Raw genomic sequence first — 14410 nt, 5'->3', positions numbered from 1 at the left:
GGCGGGGGGGGCAATCTTAGTGTTGGCAGAGGGTGTTTCAGCTCCTATTTTCACTTCTGGTGGGGCTTCCTCTTGCCCCCTGTCTTTGGGGTACGTGTGCAGGTTGTCCTGAGATGTCCATGGCTCAGTGCTGGCCTGAAAGAGCTGATGATCAGTTTTAAAAATTATGTAGATAATAATTAAAATTACAAAAGGAAGTTACCATGGGACACTGTAGGTGGGAATCAAGTAATCTGTTTTGACAGCCAGGGTGTTGTCAAAGAGGTTTGAGTCCCACTCTTCCCCAGCAATATTAGCCATGTCCTTTGTGTTGGCCATATCCATTATTATTAGCCATGTCCATTGTATGTACAGTGGTGACGCTGGTGCACGTGCTGGATTGTGCAAAGGTTGGCAAGTTATTATTCGGGTTGCTTAGGAATTGTTACTACTTAGCTCTGAGGTTGTGAGGATTTTAAAAGTGCTTTGAAAATAATAAATTTGTGCTCAGCCAGTGTTGCTCAGTGGTTGAACATTGATCTATGAACCTGGAGGTCACGGTTCGATTACCTGGTGGGGCACATGCCCGGGTTGTGGGCTTGATCCCCCGGTATGGGGGTGTGCAGGAGGCAGCCGATTGATGATTCTCTCATCATTCCTGTTTCTACTTCTCTCTCCCTCTTCCCTTCCTCTGAAATTAAAAAAAAAAAGAAAATAATAAATTTGCAAGTTTAATATTTAAAAAGCTTTAGAGGAAAGTGTCATTTTTATTCCCAGCAGTCTCTCCTCTTCCTTCCTCCATGGACCAGCTTATTCAGAACAGGCCTGATTCTTCCACCAGTCCCAGTCCCAGCAGCCCCAGCGCAACACCACCCACTTCTGAAGAGAACGGGACAGGGAAGGAGGAGAAAGCCCAGGTCAAGAAACAGAAGATCCGAACCGTCTTCTCACAGACCCAGCTCTGTGTACTCAATGAGAGATTTCAAAGACAGAAGTATCTCAGCCTCCAGCAGATGCAAGAACTTTCCAGCATCCTGAACCTTAGCTACAAACAGGTGAGGCCGTTTTGTTGTTGTCTTTGCAATAAAAAATTAAAAAAAAGAAAACTAATTTGCAGATAAGCATTGCTAACATTTTTCTATGCACTCTGTTTCTATGCAAACCCCCGCCCCCCAATAATTTAACATGAAGATGGGATTTTTATAACATATTTCATAACCATCTTTCATTAAATAGTGTACTGTATGACTGTCTCAATTTATTTAACATTGTTCCCTGTTGCACAAACCAAAATTGTGAGAATGTTTTCAATTTTGCCTTAATCAGGTTAGGAAGTCCCTAACCAACCCTGGTTCTTATTAAAGTAAAAATTGCATCTTTTGTTTTTCATCTGTGTGCATTTGATTACTAATGAGATTAATCATTTTTCATACACTTTTATTTTTTTATACATTTATTGGTATTATATTCAGTGAAATATTTTATGGTGTTTTGTTTTGTTTTTAATCATTGGTGCCATACTTAGAAAGTTCTCTATTTCATGATTTTAAAACAGGTATATATATTCTTGTCCCTCTGTGATCTCATTTTCTTTCTTTTTTTTTTTTTTAAACATATTTTATTGATTTTTTTACAGAGAGGAAGGGAGAGAGATAGAGAGTGAGAAACATCGATGAGAGAGAAACAGAAACATCGATCAGCTGCCTCCTGCATACTCCCCACTGGGGATGTGCCCGCAACCCAGGTACATGCCCCCGACCGGAATCGAACCTGGGACCCTTTAGTCCACAGACCGACGCTCTATCCACTGAGCCAAACCGGCTTCGGCTGTGATCTCATTTTCTATCTGAAGTTTATAAACAACATGGAAATTTTAGTTTATTGTGTGCTGCAATACAATGTGATATTTTCTAAATAATTGTATGTTTCATAATTCTGAATTAAAATATCACTATTATCATGAAATATGTAATGTGCTCATATGGGGGCACTTTTTATTGCAAACAGATTACCATTAACTGTAACCAATGACATGGGTAAACCAAAGGGAGATGAATAGACACTTACATGTGCATTGCACTTTAGGTTTATAATACAAAAAGCAGCCAACTGATTTGAGGGGCTTGGAAATTCATTCTTAGAATATTGGTTCATGATTTTTAAAAAGACACTGGAAATCCAAATTTTATTCCTGATCTTTAGATAGTTGTAATTAATTGTCGGGGGGGGGGATGTTAATGATATTCTTTGATCCCTAGCGTATCTGCATTACTATTATTTTATGCTTTTCTACAGATTAAGACCTGGTTCCAGAACCAGAGAATGAAATGTAAGAGGTGGCAGAAATACAACTGGCCAAAGAACAGCCACCGTGTGACCCAGGTAACAGGAAACGTATTTATTCTGCTCTTTCCTTTCCGTGGCTTTCTGGTTTTGTCTATTGCTGAAGCATAAAACCCCAGCCGCAGACGATTCTGATGTTCCTGCACCCTTTCAGTTAACCCCTCCTTCTCTTTCAGATGAGCTCAGCAACTACAGACTACCTGGGCCTCTCCTCTTGTCATCAGGGATGCCTGGTGAACACTTCTGGAAACCTTTCCATATGCAGCAACCATTCCTGGACCAGCCCATCTTGGAACTACCCTGCCTGGAATGGTCAGACCTGGTGTCCCCAAGCCTGGAATAATCAGGCTTGGAACAACCAGGCCTGGAACAACCAACTCCTTAGTTATGGAGAGGAAGCCCTACAGCCCCAGATCCAGTTCCAGCAAAATCCTGTCAGTGATTTGGAGGCCTCCTTGGAAATTGCTGGGGAAACCTATGATGCAATTCTGCAAGCCCCTAAGTATTATGGTACCCAGCAATCCACAGATTTATTCCCAGATTATTCCATGAGCATATAGCCTGAGTCCACGAACACATAGCCATGAACATATTGTGATGATGGGTATATTACTCAATCTCAGTTTGGGCAGTGGCTGTATTACCTCTCCTAGGATTTTTCTCTGTATCTTTGCCTTGATATGCTGCTTCTCATTATGCCTACTGTGCCAATTCGGAGGGTGAGGGTCAGGTATGATTGGAGTCTTAAGTAAAAAGGCTTTTCTGTAGTCTTGCTGCTGTTAGACAAATGATAAAAGACGCCTCTGGCTATAGATAATTAGATATAATACTAGATCTAATATTTGGATAATTCTAGATCTAGAATCTTAACTTCAAAAATAGAAAGTAAAAGAACAAAGGTGTGTGATAAAGGGTTACTCATGTTTTCTGGGATTGGAAGGCTTGTTAAAATCCTCAATTCAGGTGAATGGTTAAGCTATAATATGCTTCACTGATTTCCTCTGTCCCTTTTGCTGTTTTACTACAACCTTTAATTTGTTTATTACTCAAGTATTTGTAGAAGATGTTTTTTGTATTTTGCTGTCATGACAATAGTACCAGTTTGGCTGGTTGGTTTATAAGTTTACATACAAATAAATAAAACCTCTATTTTACCATTAGTTGGCTCTACCCTGATTTCACCCAGTGGTCTAATAATAAGTACAAATTTGCTAAGCATGGGTATTTATTGGATTTTTTATTGGGGGGGAGGAGTTTAACTCAAATCTTCTCTAGCCTTTGGGGAGCTTGCTATCTTAGAAATGAGCAAAGGAAAGGTCACCAGGATATGATGCTAGGACTGATTAATTAGACCTGAACAAACTTACTCCCTCCTTGTGTGTGAAACTACAATTTGTGGTCATTTTCAGTTGTAAGAAGAGTGACACATATGGAAGATCTGGAACGTCATAAGCAGAGCTCCTGTGTCTGAAGGGGCTGAATGAAGGGCAGCAGAGGGGAGAGGCAGATACTAGAATGTCAACTTCAAACGTATGAGTAGTTCTGTGATTGCTCTTCAGTGTAATTATACCCTGCCAGAAAGAAGCTTATTTTTTAAAAAAATATATTTTTATTGATATCAGAGAGGAAAGAGAAATAGAAATATCAATAATGAGAGAAAAGCATTGATCAGCTGCCTCCTGCACGCCCACACAAGGGATTGATCCTGCAACCCGGGCATGTGCCCTGACAGGGGATAGAACCATGACCTGGTTCATAGATCGACATTCAACCACTGAGCCACACTTGCCAGGCATAAGCTTATTTTTAAACATTTAAAAAATAATGTGCTTTTATTTGTTTGTTTACTTATTTTTGGTTAATCCTCTCCTGAGGATGCCCTCTCCATTGATTCCTAGAGAGAGCTGAAGGGGAGAGATAGAAACATCCATAGGTTGCCAGGTACGAGGTAAGTGCCCTCGACTGCGCCCTTTAGTCCATCTGCTGACGCTCTAACCATTGAGCCGAATCAGATAGGGCAAAATACTTTTATTTTTGACAAATTTGTAGACCAACTACCCGACTAGGGGTTTAGGCACAATTTAATGTGCCATTTTCATATATGGCTCTATAAGTGTATCGATGTTAACACTGAAGAAAAAAGGATCAGAGACCAATACATAAGTAAATTCTAGGGCTAATTTGAAATAGATTTTTCTCTTTTCAGGTAAATTATGTTCTCAGGATCTAAGTAGCCCTTTATAAAGTATGCTAATAATCCCCTTTTTACTGTCCTTTCCCCATCCAGGCTTGCCCCAAATTTATTGGATTGGGGGCACTTTCATTCACTACTCTGCCTTTTGCTCCATAGAAACCTCCAGCTCTCTGGAGCATCAGAGATGTAGAGAATAGCCAGAGTAGTTTTCTTTGGTCATTTTCCTCGTGGTGTCCCCAATTGTCCAGTGTTCCTCTCTAATCTCATCCAACCCAATTATCTAGACAATTCCCAGAAGAAGAAGGCAGGGATAATTAACTTCTGCCAATCTAAGGACAACATGCTATTCCTTTAAGCTGTCATATTTTTGAGTTGTGTGCCATGTACTATATTATGGACCCAGGAGATAATTGAAACAGAAAGCATTCATTGAACAATGAAAATGCTATTTTCTAAGTCACCCCTATTTAGTCTTATAATTCAAGGAGATCTGATTCTGACTTTGAAAATAATTGATCTGTTCCTGCCACCTGCCCTTTTCACTTATATTTTAGATGTATGAGTGAAGGAAAAAGATTAAACTAGAGCTTTTCTTTTTAAAGGTGATTTGTCACTAACATTCCTACAAAATTCTTAGTTCTAAACAAATACACAACATAAAAGACAACAAATTTGAGGAAATCCTGAAAGGTGAACCACAGTCTAGAAACTTGGGAAAATAGTTAACGACGTGGCTCAATGGATGAGTGTTGACCTATGAAACACGAGGTCATGTTTTGATTCTGGATCCCCACTGTGGAGGTGTGCGAGAGGCAGCCAATCAATGATTCTCTCTCATCATTGATGTTTCTATTTCCCCCTCTCTCTTCCTCTCTGAAATCAATAAAAATATATTTAAAAACACACACAAACCAAAGTGTTAGAGCCCAGTACTAAACCATGCCATGGTACAATTTTACACACACACTACTGTTTGCTTCTTGTGTTTGCTTTGGATTAAGTTGGGAATAAGCAAGAAATGGTTAAGAATTAAGAAAGATTTAGAGTGGCAAAAAGGACAGGAGCACCTATTAACTTCAAAGCATCATGCTAGATACTGAAGAAGAAAAAAGAAAGCAAGGGAGAAAAGGGAAAATAAGATTGAAAGGAAAAGTGGGCAAAAGACTGATTTCTGATGTTAATAGCTTGCTTTTGGAAATTAGCCATTTATGGAAGTGCCATTCATTTATTGTTTCTTATACCCAAAAGGTACATATTATTAAAGATGGAAAAAACAAGGCAGAGGATAGTAAAATCCATAATCATCAAAGAACATTTTGATTTATTTTTTATAAAATCAGACATGCTGATCGCAACACTAAAATTTGCTGTTAAAAACAATTTAAGCAATAGAGAAAATACATACTAAAGAGATTCTAGTGAAAATAGCTATTCAGCGATGAACATTTCCTGCAGCTATTTTGTATATGGGTGGTTTTACATGTGAATTTTAATGGATATATTGTAACAGGATTATACCATATATTCTTTATGTCTCTTTTTACTGATTTCAGAGAAAAGAGAGGGAGAAACATTGATGTGTGTGAGAGAGAGAGAGACATTGATGGAACCTGTGACCTTTTTGGTGAATGAGAAGATCAATCAACTGAGCCACATACTAGTACAATGTGTGCCCAGGCCTTACACTCGTTTCAAAACTTTTTGTTTTTATTTAGCATCACATCTTCAACTTCTTTGCATGTTAGAATTTAGAAATATATTTGTTTGAAAGAATCTAAGTATTGATAATTACATTATAAAATAGTAAGAGTCCCTATTTTCCCTAAATATATTAGCCAAGGTTGAGATGGTTCCTTCCTCAAATATTCTCTACCAAAGCATTTCTGATATGAAGAAATGAATGGAATTCAGGTAGCTAAAGAAGAGAAAGATTAAGTTTTGGTTCTTCCTAACATCTCAGTGTGACTTAGTCATTCCCTTAAAAAAAAATACCCGACAACTATTAATAAAATATTAAAACAAAATCATTACAGTTAACTTTGTTAACATCATGTTAACATTGATGTCTCTCCAGACACTTTCATGCATGCACATGACATAAACAGAATTACAGCACACTTCTCCCTATTCAAATATGGAATTATATCATGCATTTTGTTCTACAGTCTGCTTTTTCTACATAAGAATATATCATAGTACAGCCTTGGCCAGGTAGCTCAATTGGTAAGAGCATCATCCTGATTTGCCAAAGTTGTGGCAGGGCACATACAAGAATTAACCAATGAATGCATAAATCAGTGGAACAACAAATCAGTATTTCTCTGCCTTCCTCTCACTCTCTAAAATCAATTAAAAATTTTAAAATTAATTTGTATAAAGAGTATATCATATCACAGATGTAACACAACTTAAGTTGTTTCTGTTTTGGTTACTTGCCACCAAAAATTATGTTGCTACTAACATTTTGTCATTTTAAACATGTAGACAGAAGTTTTAAAATATGGAAAAAATGTTTTCATAAGTAATAGAAATTGAAATTCATACTTAAAATTGCACACTATTTTTGGATTGGCACTTTATTCTGTTAAGTAGCTAATTTATTAAAGCACTATGAGATAATAGTAATTAAAAACACAAGTTTTAGTCTTTTTGTTTTTAAAAACTTAAACATTTATAGTTAATATCTAAGAAGGTTGCTCTTGGAGAATTAAGCTAATAGATATTAGAGCCAAATTCACCATCTGGGTAAGTAAGCCACCATAAAAGCTGGAAGAGGCTGCCAAAATGAATTAGGAGAAGTACAAAGCTTTTCAGCTTCTCTCTTTTGGTCACAGACTTAACAGACTATAAACTAGTACAATAGGACACAAGGCAAAAATAAAATTAATTATAAATTCACTTGCCATCCTCTCCCATCTTTTCTCTTCAAAATCTTGCTCTCTCCAGTCTCCTCCCAAAAGGTGGTTACTTCCAATGTCTTATTTTAGCTACCTTATTATACAAGGTGGGGCAAAAGTAGACTTACAGTTGTGACTACTTAAAACAGTTTATTCTTGTATTCTTACTTACTGTATTATTTTCCATACAAACAATTGTAAACCTACTTTTGTCCCTCCCTGTATTTTAGCTTTTAAAAATCACTGGGTCTTGATTGTCAGCTTGCATTTCCATTTCAGTTTGTACTTGAAGGAAACAAGCACACTGGATTGAGTTGCCTTGTGGCATCATCTGACCTCCATAGTTTGGATTCGAAGCTCAGAAGTCGGAGGAATATATAGTTTGTTTAGTGAATTTCAAGCACCCAATTCTCCTGGTAAAGGACACGTTTAATTCTGTTCGGAATAACCATGCTATTCTTCAGAAAAGTTGGTGTCTACAGGGAAAAGGTTGGTGTCTACAGGAAAAGTAGGGCTGTGTCTGCAAACCCAAGGTGAAGGCAGACAACTGCCAGACAGAGGTAGGGAAGTGGGAGAGGGCTTTTCCTGCTCCCAGGGCCAAGTGAGCTTTGCCTCAAGCGGGAGATAAAGGGAATTTGTTAAAGAAAGAAGCCAGTTGGGGCAGACAAAAGCTTCCAGGACAGGAAGTTGGTTGACTAAGGGCACCGAATTGTAGGCATTTGCATAGGTTCCTCGGGGTGAGGTGTAAGTGTAACCTGATTAAAAAGAAGCAGCAGCTGGTGGTCAGGCTCTTCTTAAAGGATTCCTGGTGTCTGGGTGGTTGTTACCAAGTCTGTGGTCCTACAAGGAAGTGCCCTTGAGAATTTTAGAAGGTTAAATACCTGGAAAATAACTTTAAAGATAGCACTACCTCCATGTACACTACCAGACAAGCTATCAAACAAAAAAAATCTCTCTCTCTCTCTCTCTCTCTCTCTCACACACACACACACACACACACACACACACACGCACACACACACATCACAGGTCAAACTGAGATGCCAGAAGCAAATTAATTAAGCACAGGGCATGAAGTGTGGGGCATGCGATGGGTCATACGAATGCACTTAGATAGGGTGCAAGTGGGGAAAAAAGGGTTGCAATGTTCTGATGACCCATCTCTCTGATGTGTGTGTGGTGACAAGAACTAAGTACAAGGACTGAGGACCAGAACTTGAGGTTGAAGTAGGGCCAGGGTTCTGCAGAAGGAAGGTAGCTGGACACAACCACACAGGCTTGTACTGTCCAAAACACTGAGGGCAAGTACTTTTGGCCACAAAAGTAGCTCTCTTTAGATTGATGAGCAGCTATGGAATTTATTTTCAGTGGTTGGTCAGAATACCTGTGAGGCTGGAATGGGTGTCGCCAATGGATGTCCAATTAAAGAGTTACGGATTTCGAGTGTTTCTATGAAGAAAAATTCCTTGTTTAAATATCTGCTACAGCCCTAGCCAATCTGCTCAGTGGATAGAGTGTCGGCCTGCAGACTGAAGGGTCCTGGATTCGATTCCAGTCAAGGCACATGCCTGGGCTGGGGCTTGATTCCCAATAGAGGGCATGCAGAAGGCAGCCAATCAGTGATTCTCTCTCATCATTGATGTTTCTCTCTCCCTCTACTTTGCTCTATGAAATCAATTAAAAAATATCTGCTATATCAGTCTTCATCAGGATTAGAGAAATATGATTATTCTTAACTTTGTCAATGGCTCTTTCCTTATGCCACTTGCATCTTCCAAAAGAACAGTGAAAAATAAAGTGAGTTTCAACTTGGGGGTAAAATCGTATAAGAAAACTTTACTGCCCTGGCCAGGAGCATCATCTCATACACCAAAAATTTGCCAGTTCAGTTCCGGATCAGGGCGCATCACTAAATTGTGGTTTCAATCTCTGGTCAAGGTGTGTGAGGGAGACAGCCAATCAATGTTTCTCTCTCACATCGATGTTTCTCTCGTTCCCTTTCCCTTGCCTTTCCCCTCTCTCTCTGAGTGAGGTTTAAAAACAAACAAAACACCTTTACATTTATACAGCACTCTCTTACATGAAAAAAATGTAAATTTTATTTCTCATGATTCTTAAGCTACATTCTGAGATTAATATCATTTATAGGTAAAGAAACCAAAGCTCAGGAAGTTTTGGGGTTTTTTTTTTTCAGCCCATCCATCCCTGGGAAAGTTTAAATAACACATACAATGTTATGTGACCTTCTCTCTTCAGTCCGAGTTGACTATAACCCAGCTCCATTAAGAAACTGCTCTAGCCTGGCCCACATGGCTCAGTGGTTGAGTGTCAACCTGTGAACCAGGAAGTCATGGTTGGACTCCCTGTTTCAGGCTCTATCCCCGGTGCAGGGAGTGCAGGAGGCAGCTGATAAATGATTCTCTGTCATCATTGATGTTTCTCTCTCTCTCTTCCTTCCTCTTTGAAAATAATAAAAATATATATTTTTAAAAACCTGCTCTAGCCAAACCGGTTTGGCTCAGTGGATAGAGCGTCGGCCTGTGAACTCAAGGGTCCCAGGTTTGATTCCGGTCAAAGGCATGTACCTTGGTTGCGGGCACATCCCCACTGCAGGGCATGCAGAAGGCAGCCGATCGATGTTTCTCTCTCATCGATGTTTCTGACTCTCCGTTCCTCTCCCTTCTTCTCTGTAAAAAATCAATAAAATATATTAAAAACAAAAAACAAAAAACACCTGCTCTATCTTCAATCCACTGCAACCCATTTTCTGTCCTTAACAAGCCATTGTCATAAAGCTAAAATTTTAAAATCACCTTACATTCATTCTTCATTAGTTTATTAAAAGAAATACTTGTTTTTCTTGGTGTTGAGATGAGGGATACTGCCTATCTTCTTAGAGATAACATAAATGGTTCCATTCTTTTTTTGGAAATGTATATTTTTTAATTAAAAAAATTATTACTCATATTTATTTTACAGATGAGGAAACTGAATTGCAGAATGAGGTTAGTATACTAGTAAATGCAGATACCAAGTGGGCAGACATGTCTAGAGTACAGGTGCTGCAAACTCTTAAACGATAGATACATATTTGTGAATAGCCTAGAGATATGGAGATGCTAGTTAAAATTATACATTTAAAAAACATATTTTTTTTTTATTGGTTTCAGAGAGGAAGAGAGAGATGGAAACAACAGTGATGAGAGAGAATCATTGATTGGCTGCCTCCTACACACCACACTGGGTATCGAACCTGCAACTGGGAATTGAACTGTTGACTTCTTGGTTCACAGGTAGGTCGATGGCTGGGCAAATGGTTTAAGTCAGTAACCTTAAATATTATTTTACTTGACTCTAAACTAACATTTATAACAACATGTGACCATACTGTGATAATTACTATAAATGCACTCTCATGAAACAAGGTGAGATATTATTATCCTATTATAGATGCTGAGGGTTAGAGCAAGAGTCATGACTTCTCAAAAACACACACCTAAGAAGAGCTGACTCCAGAACCCCTGGTGTTAGCTATACTTTTATATGGATTTCTCTCCATGTCAGAATGTTGTATTTATATTGCTCTATATCAGTGGTTCTCAACCTGTGGGTCGCGACCCCTTTGGGGGTCGAACGACCCTTTCATTGGGGTTGCCTAAGACCATCAGAAAACACATATATAATTACATATTGTTTTTGTAATTAATCACTATGCTTTAATTATGTTCAATTTGTAACAATGAAATTGGAGGTCACCACAACACGAGGAACTGTATTAAAGGGTCGCGGCATTAGGAAGGTTGATAACCACTGCTCTATATCCTTTTAAAAACACACAATCTTTTGTTCCTTGGCCTGTGAATGTCTCTCCGATTTTTACCTTGCAGATGTTTAAGGGTTTTTCTTCCTCTGCTAATCATGAACAGTGGTATTCCCCGGATTCTGTCATCAGATCTGTTCTGTTCTCTGTCCTCTTGCTTTGCCCTTGTTTTTATTTTATTTTATTTTTTAAATATTTTATTGATTTCAGATAGGAAGGGAGAGGGAGAGAGAGGCAGAAACATCAATGACAAGAGAGAATCATTGATAGGCTGCCTCCCACATGTCCTCTATTTTTTTATACCAACCTAATTCTGTGACTCAGTTTCCTCATCTGTAAAAAAAAATATGAGTAATATTTTTTAATTTGATTTTCTTCATCACAATTTATCCCTTCTATGCCCTCATCCACACAGCTCCCCACCCCACCACACTGTTGTCCATGTCCATGAGTTCTCTCTATTTTTTTGTTGCTCAACCCCACCTTTCCCCCACCCACACACACCTCCAAAGCTGTCTGCCTGCTCTCTACCTATGAGTCTGTCTCTATTTCACTCGATAGTCCAGTTTGTTCATTAAATTCCCTATATGTGCCCTTGACTGGAATTGAACCCACGACCCTTCACTCTGTGGGCCAATGCTTTAACCACTGAGCAAAACCAGCTAGGAGGCAACTTCTTCCTGAAGTAAGCATCAGTGAGATGTTTGGGGACTTTAACACCACTGATAACAATTTCTGTGGAGGTGACAATGGCAAATTTCTGGTGTGTTCCACGCAGAGGAACTCAACAAAGAGACAGAAGACTAGTGACAAGTAGCTGGCCACTGCTCAGCTGCCTCAGAAAAACCACCCTGTAGCCTCTGTGGAGCCCAGTGAGGATGATCAGCATGGTCCCGGGCGTGATACTGGCCCGAGGTTTCCTCACATGCTGACTGAAGTGTTTCTTGGCTCAACAGCTTTAGAGGTACCTCCTCAGTAGGATAATATCTAGGCATTTTGTGATGTTTAACTGTTGCAGAAGACCAAAGAAATACCAAGCACACTTCCTAGAGAAAGGGAGGGACCCCGTTTATTAACACTAGTGGACTCCGGGAATAATTTCCAAATCAGAGTGAAGTAACATGCAGAGGGCTTCACTTTTTATAACCTTCTGGGGTCTTGTCTTGCAGATATGGTTCCACCCCCTTTTGTGGGCTTACAGGAAGGCCCCCAGGTGTTGGAGGTCCCCAGGCCATATCCGATGATCTGTCCTGGGGCCAGGGATGACCCCCCCTCCCAGGGCAGTGCATTGTTCACAGTTTTTATGGCCTGATAGGCCTTGCAAGACCAGTTTCCTCCTCAACATCTTCACTTGAATTTCTAATAAGTGGCACAAAATATTTCCAAACCAAACTTCCAATATTCCTCCCCACATAAGTTCTTCCTATAGCCTTCTCCATCAGTGTATGACAATTCCTTCTGTTTAGTTGGTCAGGCCAAAACCATAAAACCAACTTTGTTTACTAGGCCATCAAAATATATCTAGAATTCAGATGTTTCTTTTTTATTTAATATATTTTTATTGATTTCAGAGAGGAAGGGAGAAAGGAGAGAAACATCAATGAGAATCATTGGTCAGCCAATGCCTGAGTATTAAGCCTGGGTATTGAGCCTGTAACCCGGGTATGTGCCCTGACCAGGAATCAAACCATGACCTCCTGGTTCATAGGTTGATGCTCAATCACTGAGCCATGCTGGCTGGACAATTTATTTATTTGTTTGTTTGTTTATCTTTTATTTTTTTTTAAGTATATATTTTTATTGATTTCAGAGAGGAAGGAAAAGGGAGAGAGAGATAGAAACATCCATGATGAGAAACAATCATGGACCTGCTTCTTCCTACAAGTCCCCCACTGGGGATCAAACCTACAACCCGGGCATGTGCCCTTTACCAGAATTGAACTTGGGACCTTTCAGTTCACAGGCCGACGCTCTATCCACTGAGCAAAACTGGCTAAGGCTGTTTGTTTATCTTTTAAAGAAATGTACTGATTTTGTTACTGCCTGAATTACAGAAGAGCTGAGGCTTGAAATTACCTGGGTCCTCTGGCAAAAGAGTAAACTCACATTGGCAAGTTCCAACACAAGCTTTACTTACTCCCTTACTAACTATCTAGGAGACTACTACACTATCCAAAGTGCCATATACTGCTTAGATTGTTCCAGTAGCCTTCCAACTGCTCTCCTTCTTTGCACCCTTGCCTTCCTGTAATCTAGTCTAAAGCTATTGGCCAAAATGAGAGAGAGAGAGAGAGAAAGAGAGAGAGAGAGAATGAGCTATTGTTCCACTTATTTATGCATTCATTGGTTGATTCTTATATGTGCCCTGACAGGAGATCAAACTCACAACTTTGGCATATGGGGATGACATTCTAACCAACTGAGCTACCTGGCCAGGGCTTGTTCTAGCTCTTTCAGTTGGGAGTGGGACCCAGGAGTCTTATCTTTTAAGATTCACTAATGCTTGCTTTTTTGCAACAGTTTTGCTGCCAGAACACAAGTGCTGTAAAAACCACCACTAAATCAAACCCAAAGTGAGAAAGGAAAAGACTCATACTAACATCATCGTCTTGGACACATACTGGCCATCGTCTACCACTGCTGGCCATCTGACCTACAAATGTGGTGGGGTTGACAAAAAATTTGAGGAGGCTGCTGAGATAGGGAAGGGGCTCCTTCAAGTGTGCCTGGGTCTTGGATAAGCTAAAAGCTGAACATGGCCTGGCTGGTGAGGCTCAGTTGGTTGGAGCGTTGTGCAATTCACCGAAAGGTCTTGGGTTTGATTTCCAGTCAAGGCTCATACCTAGGTTTTGGGTTCCATCCCCAGCCCTGGGTGGGATATGTGCAAGAGGCAGCCGATTGATGTTTCTCTCTCTCTTCCTTTCACTCTCTCTCTCCCTCCTCTTCTCTCAGGCATGCATATCATAAACTCTAAGGTCTCCCTGAGAGATTTGCAGCCAGGGGAGCAGTGGGCAGTGGCAGCTCATCCTGGGCTAACCCCCTGAGCCTGTCTTCTCTTCTTCTCCTTCTAGTGAGCCAAAGCAGCCCTGCCTAGGCGCTGTCCTGTCGCTTCTTCTCTGCTGAGCCCTTCCTTGTTTCACTGTCTCCAGCTGTAATAAACGTATTCTCAAAAAAAAA

The 14410-nt window shown here is 39.8% G+C and overlaps 1 protein-coding gene and 1 pseudogene across 1 annotated transcript in view; one reads left to right on the top strand and one right to left on the bottom strand.

The window, feature by feature from the left end:
* The window catches only part of LOC107183116, a 1088-nt pseudogene extending 770 nt beyond the window's left edge, over positions 1-318 (bottom strand).
* The window catches only part of NANOG (Nanog homeobox), a 5405-nt gene extending 2502 nt beyond the window's left edge, over positions 1-2903 (top strand). Inside the window, 3 exon segments of the mRNA XM_015564076.1 lie at positions 760-1034; positions 2275-2361; positions 2499-2903. Coding sequence (XP_015419562.1) covers positions 760-1034; positions 2275-2361; positions 2499-2903 — 767 coding nt within the window.
* Positions 2904-14410: the final 11507 nt, after the last annotated feature.

The sequence above is a fragment of the Myotis davidii genome, unplaced genomic scaffold (assembly GCF_000327345.1).
Source record: "Myotis davidii unplaced genomic scaffold, ASM32734v1 scaffold801, whole genome shotgun sequence".
NCBI classification, from domain to species: Eukaryota; Metazoa; Chordata; class Mammalia; order Chiroptera; family Vespertilionidae; genus Myotis; species Myotis davidii.
Note: the sequence above shows the minus strand (reverse complement) of the source record. Positions and strands in the feature narration are given on the sequence as shown.